Source organism: Nycticebus coucang, chromosome 3, assembly GCF_027406575.1.
Source record: "Nycticebus coucang isolate mNycCou1 chromosome 3, mNycCou1.pri, whole genome shotgun sequence".
NCBI lineage: Eukaryota > Metazoa > Chordata > Mammalia > Primates > Lorisidae > Nycticebus > Nycticebus coucang.
In genome coordinates this window covers 207,540-217,744 of record NC_069782.1, presented here as the reverse complement: position 1 = coordinate 217,744, position 10,205 = coordinate 207,540, and the positions used below count along the sequence as shown (strand labels likewise).

The following is a 10,205-nucleotide window of genomic DNA, read 5'->3' as shown; positions in this document are numbered from 1 at the left end:
AAAATTATTTCCCCTCCCCCCAAAATTATTCCCAACACACATTTGAGTGTGAATAGTAATTTCAGAGCCTCCATCATTCAGCAGAGACACACATTTCAAAGCAGGTTACAAATTCCACATGAATAGTTGCCCAGTCCCAGCCATTCCCTTGCTACCTCTCTGGACTGAGATGGGATAGGAAGAGGGCCTTCTAGTCCCAAACAAAACACAGGTATCTAAGGGCTGAGAGATAATTACATAGCCTTATTTTTATTAGTTATCTACCAAGAAAAAAAAATCAAAATTCCCTCCTGCTTCAATCCCACCTCCAGGGTTTTCAGGGAGCAGTATCTTCACAGGAGCACTTTCTGCCAGAGCTGTCCTGGGAGCCTGGGCATCTGTGCATGGCTACTTCTCATGCCTGGGAGCTGGCCACAGGCCCTTTCGTCCACAACTTTGGGGTGAAAGGGCAGCTGGCATTTCTCCAGCCCTCAGCTGTCAGACTTGGGAACTTGGAAAAGATCAGCGATGTCCAACAGGGCTTGGTGGATGTGGTTCCCAAAGCGCTGGGCATTCTGTGGGAGCCAAGAGTTCAGCTGCACCTTTAGGTGTGCCACCACCCCTGACCCCACAAGCAATGACTGCTCCCCAGCCAGGTGGAAGCCTTTCCTCAGGCCTGAGCTGGAGGCGGAGAGACTCACTGTCTTTGAGCTTGAGAACTTGCTGGAGACATGGAAGAAAATCATGTTCTCGCCTGCGATCATATAGGAGACCCCATAACCATCATCTGCCACCTAAGGGCAAAACAAGGGGTGAAATCACACCTAGATCTGAAAGCCAAACTGATGTTGTACTTGCTTCTACCATAGGGTTTGTAGGGTCTGCTACCTTGAGACACTGAATTTTCCCTGACTACTATCCCCAGGAAACAGTGTAGAAACCAAAGAATGCTGACCCTTGCGGTTCTGGACCCACCCAAGATTCTAGACCTCCCAGTTTCCTTTAGGAGGCTCATACTCCAGATCACTCCCTCTCTCCCTGGGGGTTTCTAGCCTCTGACAAACTAGCTCATAGGAAGGTCCTAATGGGAAAGCGCTGGACTCTTAGGTAAGCATATTTCAGAAGCACCCAATGTGATACCCAGTTCCCTGGAAACCGGCCCTGGGTACAGTCACGCTTCAGCAGGGAAGCTGGGATAGGTCATGAGGTCCCAGGTCCCTGTCTGCCTAGGTCCATAGCTACCATCCTCCTTCCACCCAAGTCCCATTATGCTTTCCTCTAAGCAAGGTATACCTGCCTCTGGTCTGAACTGAAGGCCCTGTGCTCAACACTGAACCCCTGGGTCCCAGAGCTGCCCACCCACTGCTCTTCAGGGGCACTCACAGGCCCAAAGCCACCTCCAGCGCCCAGGTGATTGGGATACTGGTCAGGGTCGAACATACGGATCTGGGATTGAGGGATCTGGCTGGTGGAGAGGCACCACGGTTCTGAGAGCACCTGTAACAGGGAGGCTGCAGCCAGTCAGATAAGCTCAGTACATACCTGTCCAATGGGGCCAGGCACTGCCTTGCTGAGAATGCAGGAATGAGGATGAGTGTGGGCACTCCCTCATCACTGCCCTGGGCCCCCCACATCGTGCTTCACAAGGCCTGTGTGACCTGCCCATCCCTCCCCCTTAGCTTGACGCTATTAGCACCTGACAGATCACAGCCAAGAATGCCTACTCAGGGAGGAGGAACTGTTCCTGTTTGGTCCTAGGACCTCAGGCAGGAAAGCTGGCCCAGCCCTGCAGGGAAACTCCAGGGGATTCTCCAGACAGAAAACAGGCTAAGCCCCTGGGCCTAAGGAGGCAGAGGGACAGAGGACACACTCATCCTCAACACTGACCTCAGCCAGGAAAGGGGAGCTGACCCCCAGGTATTTGGAGACTACATATAGGCAGAAGAGGTGCCTATCGATCCCTGCCCCTGTCATGGCCAGGCGGTACATGTTCTGATGCTTCTTAGCGGCTTTCCGGAAGAGATCTTGGAGGTCTGCTTTCTGTGGGGGCAGAAGTCGAGAAGTAAAGAGTAGCCCTGAACCTTGAAGTGGTAGAGGAGGCACCTCACCATGTGACCAAGACCCCCTACCTGGGAGAACTCACCATGTGGGACCCCTCCATCATGGCCTGTACGAAGGCTGAGGATTCGCTAGTACAGGAACGCACAGTCTCAGTCCGTCCCTCCCGGAACATTCTGGTCATCGAGGCCTCATATGTCAGGCAGAACTTACCCCTATCCTAGGGTACACAGAAGGGTAAATCTGGCAGGTGGGTGCTGGTGCCACCCTGCCCACTTAGGAGCCCAGGGAGGCTCCTACCCGGAAGTGAGCCAGCTGCAGGGCAATCTGCACAAAGGCATCAGGGCTGGTCCGACACTTCTTGATGAGGCCTTTGCCAAAGGGCAGGAACTGGAAGCAGTACAACTCTACATCGTCTGCCAGCGCCTTGGCCACCTGGTAAGAAGTCTCGACAACTGCCTGGCACTGCCGGAGACATGGAAAGGGTCAGCTTAGGGTAGAGCTCTCCAAGCAGGACTCTAGGTCATATGTAGGAAGCATGAAGTTCAGGTGATAAAAGACAACGCTGGCCCCAACATCTTCAGGAGGAGGGGACACAGGCAGGACAAGCTGGGGGGGGGGGGGGACTGGCCACAAAGGGCCAGGCTGAGCTTTGTGGGGAAGGAGGAGATACTAACAAGTGCTTCACAGATGTGAGCTTTGTATCATACATTTTTCTCTATCCACAGATGGCCCTGAGGGTCTCTGTTCTCCTGGAGGCCAGTGTGGACCCTACTCAGTACCCTGAGAAGTTCCTCTTCCTTCCCCTGAAGGCTGGATAGGGTGAGAGGATGAGGAAGGGAAAGGGAGTAGAGTGACTCAGGTGCCCCTGCTCTACCTGCTTAGGGATGTCCCACTGCAGCCGCAGAGGAGGTGCCAGCTCAGGGTTTGGTTTCCCTAGGCAGTGCCCAGTCTCCGTGTATCCCAGATGGAAGCTGTCTGTGCCCAGGACAAACTATAGGAGGAGGGCTAGACTGAGAGGCCAGCCTCATCCCCCCAAGCCTGTCCTGCAGGTCCCCTCTCGAGGGGTGTTACCTCCCAGAGGTGCCCAATGATGGGGGCATCTGCCCATGCATGTTCCGCGTTGAGGCCCAATTGCCCATTCTTGAAGGAAATAAGAGTAAAGGACTTGTCAAACCACCTGCAGGAGTAGACACAATGATGATCCAAGGCTGGTGATGTCCACATGACCCTAAGCTAGAACCCTACCCCTAACTTGCTAAGTCTAACCTTGACCCTGATCCTAACCCTAACTCTATATGGCTATCTCTAACCGTAACCACTAACCCTAAAAGTGACCTCTACCCCTAACACTAACCTTAACCTCTAGCCTCTAGTCCAACCTCTAACTTCCAACCTTAACCTTAACTGCTAATTCTGTCTCACTACTAATTATAAACCTAACTTCTAATCTTAATCTTCTAATCCTGACCCTCTAACTGCAACCTCTAACTTTAACCCCTACCCTCTAACCTGGAACTGGGGGTGCCATACCTGTTGTAGCAGTTGCCATGTAGGAGGGCCTTGCCATAGAGGCTGAGGCTGGCCTCATCTTCAGGGTTGTAGCTATAGGACTCCTCATCCAGAGCCACAAAGAAAGCAGCACGTTCAATGGCCTCTAGGGCAGCCTTGTTCTTGCCAGAGCTGAAGAAGGCCTGGCGTGCCTGTGCCCACTCCACCCTGCAGCATAAGGACTTGGAGTGAAGGCACATTCCAAGACCCAACTAGGCTTGAAGATGGAGGTGGGGTGCCAGCTGTCCCTCCTTGCACTCCTACCTGTTGTAGGTGCTGTAACTGCTGTCCCTCTGCCATTACCACTGGCGCTCCAAACTACTGCAGGTCCTAAATGCCCCTCCCACAGCTGTACCTCCAGCTCCAGTTGCGGTGTGGCAGGCAAGGGTGGGCTTTTCTCCTAAATGGCCCCTGAACCTTGATCAGGACAGCCCTTCCCACAAGCTAATACCTTCCCCCTGCAGTGAGCGCTGCCAGCTTCTCCTCCCCAGGCTGAGGCAGGGAAGGGTCATCCAGGATCCTCTGGAACTGCATCTCCAGGTCTCGAGGCTTGAGCAGGCGGGATCCCTCGTATAGCCACACCTTGAAGAAGCGCCCCTTGTGATAGACAGCTACGTGCCTGCTGTCAGAGAGGTGTTGCAAAACATCTGCAACAGAGATCACCATCAGCTGAAGCAGGGATGTGGGGAGTGCTCTGTGCTCCAAACTATGCTCTTGAAGGACCCACCCCCCTCATACTGGACCCTAGGTGGCCCCTACCAAGCCTGCTGAGCCCTAGGCTCCTTCCCTGGGGACAGGATCCACACATCTAAAAAACCAGGCCCTGTGCTGGGGCTTCCAACAACAATCCTAGAAGGAATTTCACATGAGAAGAGACCATGGCACCAGGTTGTCATGCAAACTACCTAAGGACACAGAGCTGGAAACAGGGAAGACGCTGCCTCTGCTGCCCAGGGTGAACTCCCCTCTTGTTCTGCAGGCTCCATGGATGGGGTCCATGGTCCTCCTCAGATACATGCAGGACCCCTCCTGCTGCTCTATACTCACAGGACAACCTTTCTCCTGGCACAGTAAGCCCCTCCAGGGGAGAGGCTCTGTTCTGGGCCACTTGGAGTCCCTGTACCACCATTAGGCTTACAGGTAACAGATGTCTAGTATCTGTCATAGATAGACTACTTTTATTTTTATTTATTTATTTATTTATTTTGAGAAAGAGTCTCACTTTATTGTGCCTGGTAGAGTGCTGTGGCATCACAGCTCACAGCAACCTCAGACTCCTAGACTCAAATGATTCTCTTACCTCTGCCTCCCGAGAAGCTGGGGTTACAGGCGCCCACCAGGATGCCCAGTTATTTTTAGAGGCAGGGGTCTCGTTCTTGCTCAGGCTGGTCTCCAACTTGTGAGCTCAGGCAATCTGCCCAGCTTGGCCTCCCAGAGTGCTAGGATTACAGGCATGAGCCACCGTGCCCAGCCTTTTTTCTTTTCTTTTGAGACAGAGTCTCATTTTGTTGCCCTTGGTAGAGTGCCATTGTGTCATAGCTCACAGCAACTTCAAACTCTTGGGCTTAAGCAATTCTCTTTCTCAGACTCCTGAGTAGCTGGAACTATAGATGCCCACCACAATGCCCAGCTATTTTTTAGAGACAGGGTCTCCCATTTGCTCAGGCTGGTCTTGAACCCGCCTCGACCTCCCAGAGTGGTAGGATTACAGCTGTAAGGCACTACACTTGGCTAATGGACTACTTTTCATAGTTTTACCACCCTGAGAAGCTGGGCAGGCAGTGGGCCACCTAGCCACTGTGGGCCATGGCGGAGAAGAAGGGGCTTGGTCTTGGGTGCCTGGCTGTGGCCGGGTACCTGTCTCCTTGCCTGGGATCCGCGTGGTATTGAACATCCTCTCCATCTGGTAGGAGCACATGGGCACAATGCCTAGCGCCATAACCTGCAGGAAGGCCCAGCATAGCTCAGACCCAGTCTCTCCTGTCCCACCCTCAACCCTGACGCGACTCACTGGCTTGATCTCTTCACGGTCCAGTTTGCGGCGATACATGATCATGGCGTGGACAATGTTTCCCAGGCGGGCTGCCTGCACATCTGTGTTCCTGACCAGCACCAGGTCCTACAGAAAAAGCGGAGCCTGCAGAACGGGTGCCTCTGGTGGTGGTGGTGAGGGGGTCACCTAGGTTTTTCCGGCCCGATGACCAACTTATCCAGGAACCTGGGTGTCTTGTCTCCTTCTCCAGTATATCCTGCATACACTGTCAGGGCAAACTTCCAGAAATGCACAACTGATTGCATTAATACTCTGCTCCAACTTTGGACTGAGCTGCTTTTCTATAACTTTTTTTTGAGACAGAGTCTCACTATGTTACTATTGGTAGAGTGCCGTGGCGTCACAGATCACAGCAACCTCAGACTCTTGGGCTTAAGCAATTCTCTTGCCTCAGCCTCTCAAGTAGCTGTGACTACAGGTGCCCACCACAATGCCCAGCTGTTTTTTTGTTGTAGTTGTATTGTTATTTAGCAGGCCCGGGCCAGGTTCAAACCAGCTAGCCCTGGTATATGTGGCCGGCTCCCTAACCACTGAACTACGGGCTTCGAACCTTCTGTATCCTACTTGTTCAAGTTTTACTTATTTTGCTTTGAGAAAGGAGTTGTACCACTAATAGATCATTTAAAACCTCTGGTATGGGCTGGGCACAGTGGCTAATTCCTGTAATCCTAGCATTCTGGGCGGCCAAGGCAGGTGGATTGCTTTAACTCAGGAGTTTGAGACCAGCATAAATAAGAATGAGACCCTGTCTCTACTAAAAATAGAAAATCTCAGGCAAGAGGATCAATTGAGCCCAAGAGTTTGAGGTTGCTATGAGCTATGACGATGCCATAGCACTCTACACAGAGCAACAGAGTTCAGATTCTGTCTCAAAAATAAATAAATAAGTAAAGAAATAAATAATAAAACTTCTGGTATGGGCAAGTTGTGTACAAGTTTCTGGAAGAACAGCTTGTGGGAACATTCCTGCCAGCACACCTGGACAATGAGAAGAAGGGACATGTTGTGCAAGTAGAAGATTGGGTGGTGGAGGCTCAGAGAAATGGGGAGGCAAACCCCATGGGGAAGAGGCAGTAAGTGGCTTTGTGAATTCTCAGGGAAGAGGCTGGCTTTCACCCTGTGGTCTGGCTCCACAAAGGTATGTTTTATAAAATTTTACTAGTGGGCGGCGCCTGTGGCTCAGTGGGTAGGGCACCAGCCCCTTATACCGAGGGTGGCGGGTTTGAACCCAGCCCCAGCCAAACTGCAACAACAACAAAAAAATAGCCAGGCGTTGTGGTAGGCGCCTGTGGTCCCAGCTACTCAGGAGGCTGAGGCAAGAGAATCACCTAAGCCTAGGAGTTGGAGGTTGCTGTGATGGAACTCTACTGAGGGCGATAAAGTGAGACTCTGTCTCTACAAAAAAAAAAAAAAAAAATAGAACGTTCCCTAGTAATGGTGTCAGGACAGCTAGAACCTGTGGCCAAGAGGCCAGGAAGGAAACCAAGGATGGAGGTGACATAGCCTGTATTCAGAGAGGTGGTGACAGGCTGTGGGATCTCTATAATTTTCCTCATCCTCAGGATCCCCATTTCCTCTAAGCTGCTTCTGAACTGCTCTTCCAGGAGTTCCCCTCACTCTTCCCTCTGCTTCAGGCCTCGCTCCACAATGCCCACTGGCCCATGGAAACTGCCACCAGGCTCTGGCCTGTTCTCTAGCTCCTTTGCACTGGAGCTGGGCAGAGCTACACACACACAGGGGGGCCCTGTGGGGCTCTAGTTCTCACCATGACATAATAGTTGCTGTTCACCATGAGAGGGCTTCTGCCTCGAAGGTAGATGTACTCTTCCCACCAGTCACTCACCTACGGGTGGGTAGGAGATCAGAGCTGGGAAGGGGCAGCCAGGACGCAGGTGGTGACAATGAGCTAAGGAGGGCAAACTTACATAGTTAGTTGCCCACCATGACTTGAGTATCAGGTATTTCTGCAGCCGGGGGGCAGTCTTGTCCTGGAATTCTTTGGCCAGTATCTCCATGCGATAGTATTCCTCATCATCCAACAAAGGCCGCACAGATTCTAAGTACTGTCCAGCCAAGTTATTGTCATCATGGGGATCAGAAAGCAATGGCTACTTCTGTCTTAATCTTCTTCTCAACTTTCCCTCCCCACAAAGTCCCGTTACTCTCAAACCCACTCTTTACATGGCACAATCCCTATGTGTGGAAAAAATCCAGGCTCCCCTGTATACTGCAATGCTCGAACCAAGCTCTCACCCGACGAATTGTGGCTGCCACACTGGGCAAGGGAAGCTTGGGCAGAGATGTCTGAAAACTGTAGAGCATGGGTCGTCGGCTGCATAGAAGGCGGACACAGATCTGGAGGTACAGAGCAGAGTGCTGGGGTAGAAGCCAGTAGAAACAATGGAAACAAGCAAATACTCAAGACCTTCAGAACTGCTTTGGCCCCTATTGGACAAACCCACATGCCGGGCACCAGTGCCCTGTCTACCTCTCCCCACCCCAGCTCAGAACTCCAAAGAAGGCCCCTAGGATCTCAAAGCAGATGCCCAAATCCTCCACTGGCTTCTGCTCACAACCCAGATCTTGGTGAAGTGGCTGGTCTGGCCATGCATCTCAAACATCCACCCGTGGTAGGAAAGCAGTAGCTTCAGGGTTTGGCGAAAGAAGAAGATGCCTGTCACCCAAACCCCCGTGGAGAAGATGACCATGCTGAGAAGTGCTCGGGTCTGGAGGGTCTGGTAGGGGCCACACCTATTGAAGAAGGGGAGAGAGCTGCAGAGGGTTGTCTCGAGGCCAGCTTTGGGGGAATTCTGACTCCATAGTTGATGCCTGTGAACTCTCAGCAGAGGCACCAAAGGGAAGAAACTCCCTGGACACAGGGTCTGAGACCACCACGGGGGTCCTAGAGGGCTGCCCTTGTGAGTAAGGCTACTTTTCTGTATCTGCCCAGCTCAGGAACCTTGGCCTTGGGAGCTGGGTCCAGCCCTCCCTCATGACACCTGTGCCCTTCCAGCCACTTCTTACCCCCGAGGGAGGCATCTCTGGATGCAACCAACTAGCCCCAAGGAGATGTCCATGCTGCAGTAGGAGGACCCCACTGTTGTCATGACGACGACCAGCCAGCTGGTGGGGCTGCCGGGGTACACACCCCTAAGGATGCCATTCTGTGGGCAGAAACAGGTACCCTTATGGAGGAGGAAGGTGTGAGATAAGCAGACACCTGGGAAGTCCTGGGGAAGGTTTCCTGTCGTTGCTTGAAGGTTTTCTCCTTCATCCGCCTTCTGTGCCCCTCTTACTTTCCCACACCTTCACATCTGCAGTTCGCTGTGGCCCAGCTCGCCCTGAGAACCCTCTGGCGTCTGCAGTGCTAGTGTTTGTGCTGTGCAGAGCTGCCAACCGAGGCGGCGGTGAAGGACCCTAACAGTAGGGTAACAGCTGACACCTGGGCTCTGCCATGGCTCTAAGAACTCTGTTCTGCACCTGCTGGGAGAGAGCGACCGGAAGAACCACCTGCGCGCACCTTGATGCGAATCAGACGTTTCTTCCAGGAGTTGATCCCGGATAGGTAGATGTGTTTCAGGGCCTCCCGACTGAGCCGGAAGTCGACCCCCTCCGGGGTCACAGTGAACTGGAAGGCCACGGCCTGGTGCGCTTCCGCCATCCTGGGGGTTGGTCGGCACCTGGGGGGCAGGAGGGTGCGCGGGGCGCGCTCAGCCGGCCCCGCCCCGCCGCCCCGGACCCACCCCGCGGACCCACGACCCGCTACGCCAACCGCCGCCAAACGCGTCCGAATCCTCGCGCTGTAGGCCCCGGCCGGCCTAGACAGTCCCGGGAGCCCCAAGGGCAGCCTCGGGGCGGGGGCGTCAGCGAGGGAGCGGGCGGGGAAGAGACGCCCGGTAGCAGAATCTGCCTGGACAGAGGCGGGGTTCGGGCGATCCCCAGCCCAACCACGAGGTACCCCGGCGCCGTCATCCGCTCGCGGGCCACGGCCTCAGGCCACCCCTTCGCTGGCCCCTACTCACAGCCTAGGTTCGCTCCTGTCTGTGTGGGGCCGGCCACTCTGGCCTGTGTCCTCACGTCCTTCAGGCCTGGCCACCCCCCGCTCCGCCCTCACTCGGAACCTGACACCCACTCCCAAATTGGGGTTGAGAAAACAGATGTGGGGCGGGAACCAGAACCGCCCCTCACAGCGGGAATGGGGAGCCGTGAGGTTTTTGCACACTGAAGGCTGCTCAAAGGCTTGGGAGCCTGGGGGCGGCCACAAAGGAACTCACGTGAGGGTGGTGGCATTAGAGCTAAAAATAGCTGAAAGTAGGGGAAAGGTCACCAATGTCAGTTTTTCCCAGATCTCTGATGCTCCCAGCTGGCAGCCCCACTCCAGGGCCCTCTTGGTGCCCTCACCTCTCTGCAATCCTCCTCAAGTCCTCCTAGAATTTACTACTTATAAGCTGGAGTCAGGAGAGAGGAGACAGACAGCTGCATGCAGCTAGCATGCAGCATGTACCCTCAACCACTTCAAGTCCAGAGTACTCAACATGGCACTGGTCACTCGTCTGTGCACTCC

The 10,205-nt window shown here is 53.9% G+C and overlaps 1 protein-coding gene across 3 annotated transcripts; it reads right to left on the bottom strand.

Annotated features, from left to right (window-relative positions):
• Positions 1–223: 223 nt before the first annotated feature.
• Positions 224–10,128, bottom strand: CPT1B (carnitine palmitoyltransferase 1B). Of its 3 annotated transcripts, XM_053584095.1 has the most exons (19): positions 9,664–10,128; positions 9,162–9,321; positions 8,666–8,805; positions 8,215–8,392; positions 7,895–7,996; positions 7,567–7,704; positions 7,407–7,484; positions 5,600–5,707; positions 5,446–5,530; positions 4,040–4,235; positions 3,571–3,756; positions 3,112–3,217; positions 2,915–3,031; positions 2,338–2,502; positions 2,123–2,257; positions 1,867–2,019; positions 1,363–1,476; positions 681–773; positions 224–554 (listed from the first exon to the last, which is right to left on the bottom strand). In XM_053584095.1, exons 2-19 carry the CDS (start codon positions 9,300–9,302, stop codon positions 471–473), a joined length of 2,319 nt encoding a protein of 772 aa, XP_053440070.1. In that variant the 5' UTR covers positions 9,303–9,321; positions 9,664–10,128; the 3' UTR covers positions 224–470. The 3 variants fall into 3 exon arrangements, with proteins under 3 accessions (XP_053440070.1, XP_053440071.1, XP_053440069.1); XM_053584096.1 differs by lacking the exon at positions 9,664–10,128 and having other exon boundaries at positions 9,162–9,632; XM_053584094.1 differs by lacking the exon at positions 9,664–10,128 and having other exon boundaries at positions 5,458–5,530.
• Positions 10,129–10,205: the final 77 nt, after the last annotated feature.

Bases quoted from the DNA above. Each gene is read 5' to 3' on its own strand.
- CPT1B (XM_053584095.1), bottom strand. From the start codon at position 9,302: ATGGCGGAAGCGCACCAGGCCGTGGCCTTCCAGTTCACTGTGACCCCG. The intron at 7,997-8,214 runs GTGAGCAGAAGC...CTGTACCTCCAG, and splicing joins ACTTCACCAAGATCTGGGTT to ATCTGTGTCCGCCTTCTATG. The intron at 2,503-2,914 runs GTAGAGCAGGGG...TGTCTCCGGCAG, and splicing joins AGTGGGACATCCCTAAGCAG to TGCCAGGCAGTTGTCGAGAC.